The sequence below is a fragment of the Amblyraja radiata genome, chromosome 12, assembly GCF_010909765.2.
Source record: "Amblyraja radiata isolate CabotCenter1 chromosome 12, sAmbRad1.1.pri, whole genome shotgun sequence".
NCBI classification, from domain to species: Eukaryota; Metazoa; Chordata; class Chondrichthyes; order Rajiformes; family Rajidae; genus Amblyraja; species Amblyraja radiata.
In genome coordinates, this window is record NC_045967.1 from 47472273 (window position 1) to 47486269 (window position 13997).

Below are 13997 nucleotides of genomic sequence, written 5' to 3' on the forward strand. Positions count from 1 at the left end.
CGGCTCCACATGCATTGCATGTTTTAAGTATTTCATTTCCGTATGAATGGACGCTAAAAGAAGGGTCTCGTGTTTAAACCAATTGCTAAAGTTCATATGAGAAGATTATTGGTTGCAGACCATGGTAGAATCAATAACTTTAGGGAAAGTTTTGGGAATAATAGATCTACATTATACTTCATTTGAGTGTATCCTTCCATTAACAAGTGAAGGGGAGTTTGACTGTACTTTTCGTGATAGAGTCTTGGATATTGCAAGCGATTAATTATTAGTGATTGGTTAACGTATTGGCTGCAGTGCTTATCTACAAGAGTCACTGAATGCAGGATTCTTCACCAGCACCTCCCTCTCTCTCTATCCCTCAAAAGAGACAAGGCAGCAGATGCTTAACAAGATCACCATCTCCATGTAGACTCAAGAAACTGCAGATGCTGGAATTTTGAGCAAAATATAGAGTGTGGCAGGAATTCAACACTGCCGCCCGAGACTCGATGGGCTGAATGGACCTACTTCTGCTCCTGTGACTTGTGAACGTATGAATTTTAATTGGCACGTGAATATTCAGGGAATGAAGGGGTATGGAATCACGTGCAGGCAGAGGAGAGCAGTTTAACTCGGCATCACGTTCAGCAGAGGCATGGTGGGCTGAAGGGCCTGTTCCTGTGCTGTGCTGTTCTATGCTCTATGCACCAGGAGATGGAAGATTTTGCAGCAAGCTTGGAAGGGATCGTGATTTTCTTTCAGTCTGAAATCAATAGTGCCAACCTCCAAATTGGGTGGAATTTGCAACTGCTTTGCGAACAATTTTCTGTTAGATCATTACTCCTGCCAAGTCTTAAAAGCACAAGCTTGCAACCAGTCTTTATTTTCTCTCTTGCCCTTTACCCCTTGGTACATACATTAAAATTATTCATTCTCAATTTGTATCATTAGTGACAAAGTGGCAGTGAGCCTTTTACACGGTGGTGATTCAGTGTCAATAAATGGCATGGTAGAATCTTCAGTGGCAATTAGAAGTCAATATGGTGAACCAGGACTGAGGTTTTGTGCTAAAATTAAAGATCTCCATTCATAGTGAATCACTTGGGCTTAATAAAAAAAAATGTCAGGGCAGATTTATAGGTAAGGTACAGGTTTTTAAACTGAATTAAAACCCTTTTTAGAATGGAGGTGAGGAGGAATTTCCTTAGCCAGAGGGTGGTGAATCTCTGGATTTCATTGCCACAGACAGCTGTGGAAGGCATTTTATCGCGATTAAAGCAGGGCGGCACGGTGGTGCAGCGGTAGAGTTGCTGCCTTATACCCCTGTCCCACTTAGGAAACCTGAACGGAGACCTCTGGAGATTTTGCGCCCCACCCAAGGTTTCCGTGCGGTTCCCGGAGGTTTTTGTCAGTCTCCCTACCTGCTTCCACTACCTGCAACCTCCAGCAACCACCAGCAACCTCCGGGAACCGCACGGAAACCTTGGGTGGGGCGCAAAGTCTCCAGAGGTTTTCGTTCAGGTTTCCTAAGTGGGACAGGGGCATTACAGTGCAAGAGACCCTCGATCGATTCTGGCTATGGGTGCTGTCTGTACAGAGTTTGTAATTTCTCCCTGTGACCATGTGGGCTTTCTCTGGGTGCTCCGGTTTCCTCCACATCCCAAAGACGTACAAGTTTGTAGGGTTAATGGGCCTCTGTAAATTCTCCCTAGTGTGTAGGATAGTGCTAATGTACGAGGTGATTGTTGGTCGGCGCGGGCTCTGTTGGCCGATGGGCCTGTTTCCACACTGTATCTCTAAACTAAACATAACGAAAACTAAATAGAGATTGAGAGGTTCTTGATTAGTAAGGGAGCCGAAGGTTACTGGGAGAAGGCAGGAGAATGGGGTTAAGAGGGTTAAAAATAGATCAGCCATCATCGAATGACAGAACAGACTTGATGGGCCGATTGGCCTCATTCAGCTCTTGTGTCTTATGGACTTTTTAATTCTTGTCTGAAGAAGGGCCCCGGCCCGAAATGTCACCTATTCATATTCACCAGAGATGCTGCCTGACCCAACTGAGTTACTCCAGCATTTTGTGTTTGCAAACTCTTAACCTTCCATTATTGGATTTGAGCATATCTTTGCTAATATAGGCTAATGTTCATTATTGTCACATGTGTACTGAGGTACAGCGAAAAGCTCTTATTTGTGTTCTATCCAATCAAATCAAATAAAATACCACTGATGAATACGATCAAATCAAACGTAAGTACAAAAGGTAGAGTAAAGGGAAAGATACCAGACTGCAGAATAGATTGTAGCATAACAGTTCCAGAGAAAATGTTCAATGTCTGCAATAAGGTAGGTTGGAGGATCAGAACTGAACCCTAGGCTTATGGACGGACCATTCAGAAGTCTGATCACAGAGGGGAAGAAGCTGTTCCTGAGTCTAGTGGTGCATAGTTTCAAGCTTATGTATCATCTGTCAATGTATTGGTCCAGATTTCTGGATGACATATAGAGGGACATGGAAACATCACTACTGTATTCCTGTAGGTTGCGTTGTATGTTATAGAGTCATAGAGTCATGGTCATAGAGTCATACAGCGCGGAAACAGCCCCTTGGAGCTAACTTGCCCATGCCGACCAACATGCCCCATCTCCACTTGCCGCACCTGACTGCATTTGGCCCATATCCCTCTAAAACTACCTGTCTAAATGTTTCTTACATGTTGGGACAGTACCTGCCTCAACTACCTCCTCCGGCAGCTCATTCCACATACCCACCACACTTTGTGTAAAAAAGTTACCCCTCGGATTCCTATTAAATCTTTTCCCCCGCACCTTAAACGTATGTCCCATGGTTCTTGATTTCCGCTACTCTGGGCTAAGGACTCTGTACATTTACCTAATCTATTCTTCTCATGACTTTGTACACCTCTACAAGATCACCCCTCATCCTCCTGCGCTTCAAGGAATAAAGTCGTAGCCTGCTCAACCTCTCCTACAGCTCGGGCCCTTGAGTCCTGGGAACATCCTTGTAAATCTTCTCTGCACCCTTTCCAGCTTGACAATATCTTGCCTATAAAATGGTGACCACAGCTGAACACAATGCCATAAATGTGGCCTCATCAACGTCTGAAATAACTGCAACATGACCTTCCAATTTCTATACTCAATGTTTGATTCGTCACTTCAATTACAAGGAAAAGCAAAACATTTGGTGTTACCAGACATCTTGCAAGGAATCCCATCAATGTCTACATTGCATGATATGATGCTGTGTATTGTATACACAAAATATCAGTAGTAATGAACCAAATGGTTACTGAACCATTTACAATAGAGACCATGGTTCCCATGGTTTTTCCAGCAGTGTGGTATGTTTCTGTTCTAAAACCTGCTTCTGAATTTCTTTCCTCAAGGATTTGATACGACGGGACATTCTTTACTACAAATGCAGAATGGACATGAACAAGTATGAAATGAAAGACGTCGGTGATGGAAGAGATGATGAATTTAATGTTAATGCCAAGAATGCCTTCAAACTAAAGAACAAGGAGACAGAGGAAGTGCACTTATTCTGTGTGAAGAAGCCGGAGGAAAAGCAAAGATGGATGCGGGCACTACATGAGGAGAGGAGGATGGTTCAAGAAGATGAAAAAATAGGCAAGATAATTTGTTCTTTCTTCACTTCTACCAAAATAAATTGTGCTTGAAAATGCCCTATTTGTTGTAATAATAGGTGTTGAGCCACGTACTTTAACAGAATTGTGCTGAGCGGTCCTGTTAGGGTTTCGGCCCAAAACGTCGCCTATTTCCTTCGCTCCATAGATGCTGCTGCACCCGCTGAGTTCCTCCAGCAATTTTGTGTACCTCCTGTTATCACACAGATGGGCATCAGTGAAGTAAATGGAGGTACTTGGATAATGAAGAATAGATTAATTCTTTTGTAACAGCTGCTCTATGCAAAAGGTTTTAGCTCTAGATTTGCTTAGTAAGTATTTTACAGTCTGAAGATGGGCCTCAACATGAAAGGTCATCTATCCATGTTCTCCAGAGATTGTGCCTGATCTGCTGAGTTAGTTTAGTTTAATTTAGTTTATTGCCACATGTACCGAGGTACAGTGAAAAGCTTTTTGTTGCGTGCTAATCATTCAGCGGAAGACAATACATGATTATAATCGAGCCATCTACAATGCACAGATACATGATAAAGGGAATAGTGTTTAGCGTAAGATAAAGTCCAGTAAAGTTTGATTAGAGATAGTCCGAGGGTCTCCAATGAGGTAGATAGTAGGTCAGAACCGCTCTCTAGTTGTTGGTAGAATGGTTCAGTTGACTGTTCAGATAACAGCTGGGGAGAAACTGTCCCTGAATCTGGAGGTGTACATTTTCACAATACTGTACCACTTGCCTGATGGGAGAGGGGAGAAAAGAGAGTGAATGGGGTGAGGCTCATCTTTGCTTATGCTGGTGGCCTTGCCAAGATAGCATGAAGTGTAAATGGAGTCAATTAAATTGAGGTTGGTTTTTGATGGTCTGGGCTGCGTCCACAATTTGCTGCAATTTCTTGCCGTCTTGGATGGAGCTGTTCCAAACCACTCTGTGATGCATCCCGATAAAACGCTTTCTAGGGCGCATCTGTAGAAGTTGGTGAGAGTTGTTGGGGACATGCCGAACTTCCTCAGCCCTCAGAGGAAGTAGAGGTATTGGTATGGTTTCTAAGCCATTGCTCCAGCACTTGATGTCTTTTTAAATGTTTTTAGGTTGACAGACAGAGTGGTGGCCGAGGAAGGGCTCGAAACTTCTACAGATAGACACAAAAAGTTGGAGTAACTTAGCGGGACAGGCAGCATCTCTGGAGATGAGGAATGGGTGAAGTTTTGGGTCCCAGCCCTTCAATGAGATTCATATCACTGGGCCCAACCAAAAAATGAGATGCTATTCCTCCAATTTGCGTTTTGCCTCAGTCTGACCATGGAGGAGACCTAGGACAGGAAGTTCAGTGTGTGGGAATGGGAAGGGGAATTAAAGTGTTTAGCAACCGGGAGATCAGGTAGGTTCAGGCGGACTGAGCAAAGGTGTTCAGCAAAAGGATCGCCCAGTCTACCTTTGGTCTCGCCGATGTATGAGTCCACATCTTGAACAACGGATACAGCAGACGAGGTTCCAAGTTGCTTTCTCCTCTTTTTGAGTTATCACAAGCCTGATTGAGGTGAGCACTGGCACAGCTGTTGCCCCACAACATCAGCCACTTAGGCTCTATCCTGACTTCAGATGCTGTCTGTGTGCATGTTCTCCCTGTGGCTGCATAGTTTTCTTCCAGCTCCTTTCATTTCCTTCCACATTCCAAATACATATTTGTTGGTAGATCAGTGGCCCTGTGTAAGTTAGGGTGGCACCGTCACACAGTGGTAGAGTTGCTGCCTTACAGCGCCAGAGACCCGGGTTTGATCCTGACTCCGGGTGCTGTCTCTACGGAGTCTCCCCGTGACCGTGTGGGTTTTCTCCGGGAGCTCCGTTTTCCTCCCACATTCCAAAGACGTGCAGGTCTGTGGGTTAATTGGCTCCGGTAAAAATTGTGAATTGGCAATAGTGTGTAGGATACATGGTGCTAGTGTACGGGGATCGCTGGTCAGCGCAGACTCCGTGGGCTGACGGGCCTGTTTCTGTGCTGTGTCTCGAAAACTAAACTTAAAGAAACTGGTATACAAGTGACTGGAAAAATCTGAGGGAAGTTGATGGGGATGTGGGGAGAGTGAAATGGGATTAATGTAGATACATGGTCAGAGCATATTTTGTGGGCTGAAGGCCCTACTTCTATATTTAAGAGGGAGTTAGATGTGGCCCTTGTGGCTAAAAGGATCAGGGGGTATGGAGAGAAGGCAGGTACAGGATACTGAGTTGGATGATCAGCCATGATCATATTGAATGGCGGTGCAGGCTCAAAGGGCCGAATGGCCTACTCCTGCACCTATTTTCTATGTTTCTATGACCTATGAGTAGTTCATAGGAAGATGCTGTTTACCTTTACAATCAGTAAAGCCAACTCAAGATGGATATGAATGTTCCTGGAAAACTTCTTCTTCTTCTTCTTCTTGCGTATGGCGTGCACAGCCTAAAGTTGTAGGACAACTTGTCCTATTTGATCTTATTTGATTGTGCACGCCAGGTTGATTGCATTCATCGAAACAGGGCGGACCACGTGAAGGTTGCAATTTTCCACCCCCAGGAAAACTAAAATAGGTCATAATTCTGATATTGTGCCCAATTCTTATCACCTAACTTCGGGAAAAAAATAATGGTCCTAAAGAGGACTCAAAGGTTAACTGTAATGTTTCCATGATGGGGGATTTCTATTATGAGATTGGGCAGGACAAGAAAGGGTTGTTCTCCTGAGAAACAGATAATTGAGAGGAGATTTACAAGCTTGCTAGCATTTATATCAAGAGGACTGGAATACAAAAACAATGATGTAATTCTGAGGCTCTATAAGGCGCTGGTCAGGCAGTATTTAGAGTACCGTGAGCAAATTTGGGTCCCATATCTGAGGAAGGATGTGCTGGCTCTGGAGAGGGTCCAGAGGAGGCTTACTAGAATGATTCCAGGAATGAGTGGGTTAGCATGTGATTAGCGTTTGGCAGCATTGGGCCTGTACTCGCTGGAGTTTAGAAGGTTGAGAATAATGAAAGGCAGAGATAGAGTGAATGTGGAAAGGATGCTTCCACTGGTGAGAGAGTCGAGGACCAGAGGTCATAGCATCAGAATTAAAGGGCACTCTTTCAGAAAGGAAGTGAGGAGGAACTTCTTTAGTCAGAGGGTAGTTAATCTGTGGAACTCATTGACACAGAGGGCTGTGGATATTTTTAAGGCAGAGATAGAAAAATTCTTGATTAGAACAGGTGTCAAGGGTTACGGGGAGAAGGCAGGAAAATTGAATTAGGAGGCAGAGATCAGCCATGATTGAATGGTGGAGTGGACTCGATGGGCCGAATGGCCTAATTCTATGACGTGAACGTGATTCTGGCTGGTTTAGATTGGATAAATAGAGAGATGCTGTTGACATTGGCAGATGGATCAAGGACAAGGAAAGAAGATTTAAAGTTTTGATTTACAAAAAAAATCCTTAGATGGACATGGTGAAAATGTGTTTTGGTTTTCAGCGAGCTGTTATGATCTAGAATTCATCATCTCTAGCAGCGGTGGAAACAAAATTAATTAATGTCTTCCAAAGGAAATTGGATAGCTTCTGGGAAAAGAACAGACTCATAAACTGCTGTGATCACTCTGCTGGGAACAGGAATAGATTCACTGGACCAGATGACCTCCTCCTGTGGCATATCAATTTTATAATTTCCCAATTCACTGAATGATTAATGAATGGGTATTGTACATCAAAATTTTAAAGAAAGACTTTGAAATTATTTGGCTGCTTCAATGGAATAATGACATTCCAATCTAATATATAGATAGAAGCAAAGTGCTGGAGTAACTCAGCGGGACGGGCAGCACCTCTGGAGAGTAGGAATGGGGTGACATTTTGGGGAGAGACCCTTCATCAGGCCGAAACGTCACCCATTCCTTTTCCCCAGGGATGTTGCCTCTTCTGCTGAGTTACTCCAGCATTTTGTGTTGGTGTAAACCAGCATCTGCAGTTCCTTCCCACTCACTAATATATAGATGGATTGTCAGATCTAATGAGCTAGTTGGGGATGTTATACAGGGAATGAATGATACTCACAGGTTGAAAGTACCCAGTCCAAAGATTATTTAACAATGGATCAATATTGCTCCAAACCAGAATATGCCCACAAACACAATTTTGCCATTTACTCCACCCATCTGCTGAACAAACATCCCTCACTTGTATTCACCTATCACTTGTAGAAACAAGGAACTGCAGATGCTGGTTTGTAGCAAAAATTGATAAAAGTGCTGGCGTAAGTCAGCGGGTCAGGCAACATCTCTGGAGGAAAGGGATGGTGACGTTTCGAAACGGGACCCTTCTTCAGACCGATGGTTCAGGTTGGGACCCTTCTGCAGACTAACGTTTTGGGTCAGGACTCTTCTTCAATCTGAAAGAAATGTAACCCATTCGTTTTCTCCAGAGATGCTGGCTGACTCGCTGAGTTACTCCAGCACTTTGTGTCCATCTTCACCTATCACTTGGTACACAAAAATGCTGGAGAAACTCAGCGGGTGCAGGAGCATCTATGGAGCGAAGGAAATAGGCAAAGTTTCGGGCCAAAACCCTTCTTCAGACAGATGGGGGGTGGGGGGGAGAAGAAAGGAAATAGGAGAAGAAGGAGCCCGAGGGCTGAGGAAGGGGAGGAGACAGCAAGGGCTAACAAAATTGGGAGAATTCAATGTTCATGCCCCCCCAGGATGCAGACTCCCCAAGCGGAATATGAGGTGCTGTTCCTCCAATTTCCGGTGGTGCTCGCTCTGGCCATGGAAGAGACCCAGGACAGAGAGGTCGGATACGGAATGGGAGGGGGAGTTGAAGTGCTGAGCCACCGGGAGGTCAGGTTGGTTAATGCGGACCGTGCGGAGGTGTTCGGCGAAACGATCGCCAAGCCTCCGCTTGGTCTCACCAATGTAGATCAGCTGACATCTAGAGCAGCGGATGCAATAGATGAGGTTGGAGGAGATGCAGGTGAACCTCTGTCGCACCTGGAACGACTGCTTGGGTCCTTGAACGGAGTCGAGGGGGGAGGTAAAGCGACAAGTGGAGCATGTCTTGCGGTTGCAAGGGAAAGTGCCCGGGGAGGGGGTAGTACGGGAGGAAAGGGAAGAATTGACAAGGGAGTTACGGAGGGAGCGGTCTTTGCGGAAGGCAGACGCACTTGCCTGGCTTTTCCCGTCCCATCTTTCTTTTCCAGCTTCCCGCACCTTCTGCAACCAGTCTGAAGAAGGGGCCCAAACGGAAATGTCACCTGTTTATTCCCTCCACAGATGCTGCCTGATCCTCCAAACATTTTGTGTTCTTTATTCCCACAACTGAGTGCCTAATCTAATTCTTAGAGGCATTGGTTGTGGTAGCACTAGTAGGTCTGAGCCTCAGAAAGTGTTCTGGTTTCATTTGAACACATCCATAGGATCATCCTCTTCGTGAAGAAGAGCACCAACAACATGATGGCAGAGATACACCAACTCCAAAACCAACCCCCTCCCCTTTCATAAGTTCATGAGACATAGGAGCAGAATAAGGTCATTCGGCCCATCGATCTACTCATCCACTCAACCACGGCTGATGTACCTTTCCCTCTCAACCCCATCCTCCTGCCTTCGCCCCGTAACCCTTGACACCCGTACTAATCAAGAATCTGTCAATCTCCGCCTTAATAATACCCAATGACTTGGCCTCCACCGCCGTCTGTGGCAATGAATTCCACAGATCCACCACCATCTGACTAAAGAAATTCCTCCTCATCTCCATTTTGAAGAGACGTCCTTTTATTTTGTGGTTGAACCCTCTGGTCCTAGACTGTCTCACTAGTGGGAACATCCTCTCTGCATCCACTCTATCCAGCCTTTTCACCTTTCACCAGGCCCTTTCTGCCACACATTTCATGCCCCATCCTTGGCACAGCCTGCGAGTCCCACAATGACGTGACAGTAACTTGGTGACCTTCAGGAGTTGAGTTGGATGCAAGGCATCCTCAATCCCAAGGGTGTTGGGAGTGAGGGGAGGAGAAGAAAAGCAAAAGGTTAAATTTAACACCTCAGATTTTTCCGTTTGATTGAATTATTCACGCACAGCAAACGAGTCCGAAAAATAGTTTTTTTTTTCTAATTGAAAGATCCAATTTAGATATAATTTGGATGAAACTTTTTCGTATTGAAAGATCTAATTTAGATAAAATGTGGATGAAAATTTTACTGAAATACTTATGGGCGGCAAAGTGGCGCAGCGGTAGAGTTGCTGCCTCCTAACGCCAGAGACCCAGGTTCGATCCTGACTACGGGTGCTGTCTGTACGGAGTCTGTGTGTTCTACCCGTAACTTGCGTGGATTTTCTCCAGGTGTTCCAGCCACATTCCAAAGACGTACAGATTTGTAGGTTAATTGGCTTGGTGAAATTATAAATTGTCCCTAGCGTGGGTAGGATAATGTTAGTGTACAGACCCGGTGGGCCGAAGGGCCAGTTTCTGTGCTGTATCTGCTCTCACTAAACATAAACGAAACTAAATCGGCTTCTGAAAATTGTCCCTAGTGTGTAGGATAGTACTGGTGTACGGGTATTCGCTTGTCGGCATAGACTCAGTGGGCCGAAGGGCCTGTTTCCATTCTGTATCTCTAAACTAATGAACTAAACTAAACTAAAGTAGTTCATGATAACATGCCTAATTTTCTGAAGCTGATATCAGTAGGCGTTGTAAATGCTGCACACAAGAATGAGGTTAACACCAATTATGTATTCATGGCAATTCTTGGCCTTGGTTAGAGGCCTTGCTGGGATCGTTACACAATGAGTAGGAGGGTATTATGGCATTCCACAGCAGATAATTTATGGAATGAGATTTTTAACTAATAAATAATCTTCTGAGCTTGAACATTTTGGCTGATAAATGGAACATCAGCACTCATTAGGGCGGTCAAGGTGGCGCAGCGGTAGAGTTGCTGCCTTACAGCGAATACAGCGCCGGAGACCCGGATTCGATCCCGACTACGGGTGCTGTACGTTCTCCCCGTGACCTGCGTTCTCCCCTTGACCTCGTTCTCTGAGATCTTTGGTTTTCTACCACACGCCAGAGACGTGCAGGTTTGCAGGTTAATTGGTAAATGTAAAAATTGTCCCTAGGATGGAGTTAATGTGCAGGAATCGCTGGTCGGCGCGGACCCGGTGGGCCGAAGGGCCTGTTTCCGCGCTGTATCTCTAAAACTAAACTAAACCTGAACTTGTGCTTCAGGGATGCCAGAGGGGTGAACGTGCGGCTTTAGAAATGAAGAAGGGAGAGTATGAAGATTGACACAAAAAGCTAAAATAACTCAGCGGGTCAGGCAGCATCACTGGAGAGAAGGAGAGAATAGGTGTCGAGACTCTTCTTTGGACTGAGAGTCAGAGGAGAGGGAAACGAGAGCTATAGAAGGTACATAGAACAAATGAATGAAAGATATATGCAGGAAGATTGTTCCCGATGTTGGGGAAGTCCAGAACAAGGGGTCACAGTTTAAGGATAAAGGGGAAATCTTTTAGGACTGAGATGAGAAAAACATTTTTTACACAGAGAGTGGTGAATCTCTGGAATTCTCTGCCACAGAATGTAGTCGAGGCCAGTTCATTGGCTATATTTAAGAGGGAGTTAGATGTGGCCCTTGTGGCTAAAGGGATCAGGGGGTATGGAGAGAAAGCAGGTACAGGATACTGAGTTGGATGATCAGCCATGATCATATTGAATGGCGGTGCAGGCTCGAAGGGATGAATGGACTACTCCTGCACCTATTTTCTATGTTTCTATGTTTCTATACAAAAAGCAACGGTGACCAAGGAAAGGTGGAGCCCACAATGGTCTATTGTTGGCTGTGGGGAAGGTGATAACGAGTTACACAAACAGTGAAACTCAACAGGAGTGAAACTAGTACGAAGACTGGGGTGGGGGAAGACGGAGAAAGAGGGGATGCAAGGTTTACTTGAAGTTAGTGAAATCAAAAATCATACCGCTGGGTTGTAAGCTGCCCAAGTGAAATAGACCAGTTTTTCTTGCAACCAGAATACCAGAGGGCACATGAGAAAGCTGCATCTCCAGGCAATACCAAGTTGAGCAATACATGTCTCTCAAAGTCATCGCTCTCAACCCATTGACTGCAGTGCACACAAAATAAAGCATTCTTCATAGCCTAATGTATCTATCCACACCCCAGCAAGCTAATCATACAGCCAAAATTAAAATTCAAAATTATAGTTTCACTTAAAAAATATATGTCTCTTTTAATAGTTTACCAAATGTGGGAATGCAGATGCTGCTTATGCATTGACTTACCCACATGCTGGGATATCAGATGGCTTTTGCATCTCACTGTGTGTGCTCTGTAAATTGACATAGCTCATTCTCGTCCATGCAAACTGGAGGAAAAGCACCTCATATTCCACCTGGGTTAGCATACAACCCAATGGTATGAACATTCAATTCTCCAATGTTAGGTAACCACCCCTCCCCCCCACCCCCTCTTCCCTGTTGCTCTCCCTAAATGCACACCCATTTCTCACACTCCCACTCTTTCCACTCCCAACCCAGCTCCTTCCACCTACATCCCTTCCTCTGGCTTCACATTTACTCCTCGTCTCTCTTCAGCTTACACCCTTTTTGTCACCTTTTCCTCTCTCACCCACATCCACCCTTTTGCCAATCACAATCTCCATCATCTGTACAAACCTATCACGTGCCAGGCTTTATCCCCTCCACCTCTCTCCAGCTTTCCTTGGCCAACCACCACCAACTTGAAGAAGGGTCCCAGACCCGAAACATCGCATATCCATTTTGTCCTGAGATGCTGCCTGGCCTGCTGAGTTTCCCCAGCAACTTTGTATTTTCATTTGTAAACCAGCATCTGCTGTCCCTTGTTTCTCGAACTTATTTGCTAGCTAGAGGAGATAATGAAGCAGCAAACCCATGGGGGACAAAGGCCTTGCAATGTTAAACATTTGAATTATTAGTAATAAATATTTCTGGAAAGTATAGAAAATAAAACTTCTATGGAAGTGAAAAATGATTTAGTTACCCAAAGCCAGGGCATATACCGCCTGTTATTCATACTTTGAATGCCCCCCTCCCCCCCCCGATTCATTTTTTACTCTAACCTAGGCTCATGCCATGTGAGAAACTTGCATGTACATGTATGTTATTGAGACAATATTCAGACATGGCTCTCCACAATTGACATGCAAGACCTGGCAGAAGCTCACACTGAAGTGCAGTCTGTACGGAGTTTCCACATTCTCCCTGTGACCGCCTGGCTCTTCTCCGGGTGTTCCGGTTTCCTCCCACATCCCAGGTGTGTGGGTTAATTGGCTTCTATAAAACTGCTCCCAGTGTGTAGGCTAGAACTAGTGTATGGGGACCGTCGGTCCACGCGGACTCGTCGGGCCGAAGGGCCTGCTTCCAAGCTGTATCTCTAAAAACTAAATCTTAACTACATCCAGCCTGAGAAAATAAGTGGTCATCTTTGGAAGACAGTGTCAGCTGGATCACCTGGTGCATTAGATGGTGTTGACTGCAGAAGTGTATCTACCTGCTGTAGCTACAAAGCTGAGGAGTTGCACCTCGCTAGATTCCTATTTGAGCACGGGCCCTTGCAGAGGCTGCACACAACCCGACTGCAAGCGCCGACATTGACCCACGAGGAAATCACTCATCACATCTGTGCAATCAAGCTGCACAGTTTACCGAAGCCGCAACCATGGAAACGCCGCGCAGCTCAGCGGCTGAACTCCTGAAGTGCTGCTTCCTACAGCGTTAATGTGAGGCTTTGTGCTCAAGTACACATCCTTTCAATATATTATACGTTGAGAACGAGGGAAGCATTGCTAAGTCTGCAGTCTGGAAGCTTTTCCCCGGGATATGTCCAGTGGATAACCCAGTGACCTGGGTTCGATCCCGACCATGGACGGAGTTTGTACGTTCTCCCCGTGACCTGCTTGGGTTTTCTCCGGATGATCCGGCTTCCTCCCACATTCCAAAGACGTACAGGTTCTAGGATAGGAAGGTACACAAAATTGCTGGGGAAACTCAGCGGGTGCAGCAGCATCTATGGAGCGAAGGAAATATGGAGCGAAGGTTCTAGGATAATTGGCCACTGTAAAAAAAATTGTCATTTCTCCCGAGTGTGTGAAGGATAGATGTAGATAGTGTGTAGGTAGGATAGGTAGTGTGTGTGTGTGTTAGTGCGCTGGGATCACTGGTTGGCACGGACTGAGTGGGCCGAAGGGCCTGTTTCCGCGCTGTATCTCTACACTAAACTAAAATGCTGCGACTGACATAAACACGGCTGACATCTCTTGCAGCAATGCCACATCTAGCTACGGG

At 45.4% G+C, this 13997-nt stretch overlaps 1 protein-coding gene across 6 annotated transcripts in view; it reads left to right on the top strand.

Annotated features, from left to right (window-relative positions):
* arhgef9 (Cdc42 guanine nucleotide exchange factor 9) overlaps positions 1-13997 on the top strand; it is a 244697-nt gene that overhangs the window by 197231 nt on the left and 33469 nt on the right. For all 6 annotated transcript variants that reach the window (XM_033030722.1, XM_033030724.1, XM_033030725.1 and 3 more), the window contains one exon: positions 3393-3636. In XM_033030722.1, the coding sequence (XP_032886613.1) occupies positions 3393-3636 (244 nt within the window). The remainder of the gene's footprint in view (positions 1-3392; positions 3637-13997) is intronic.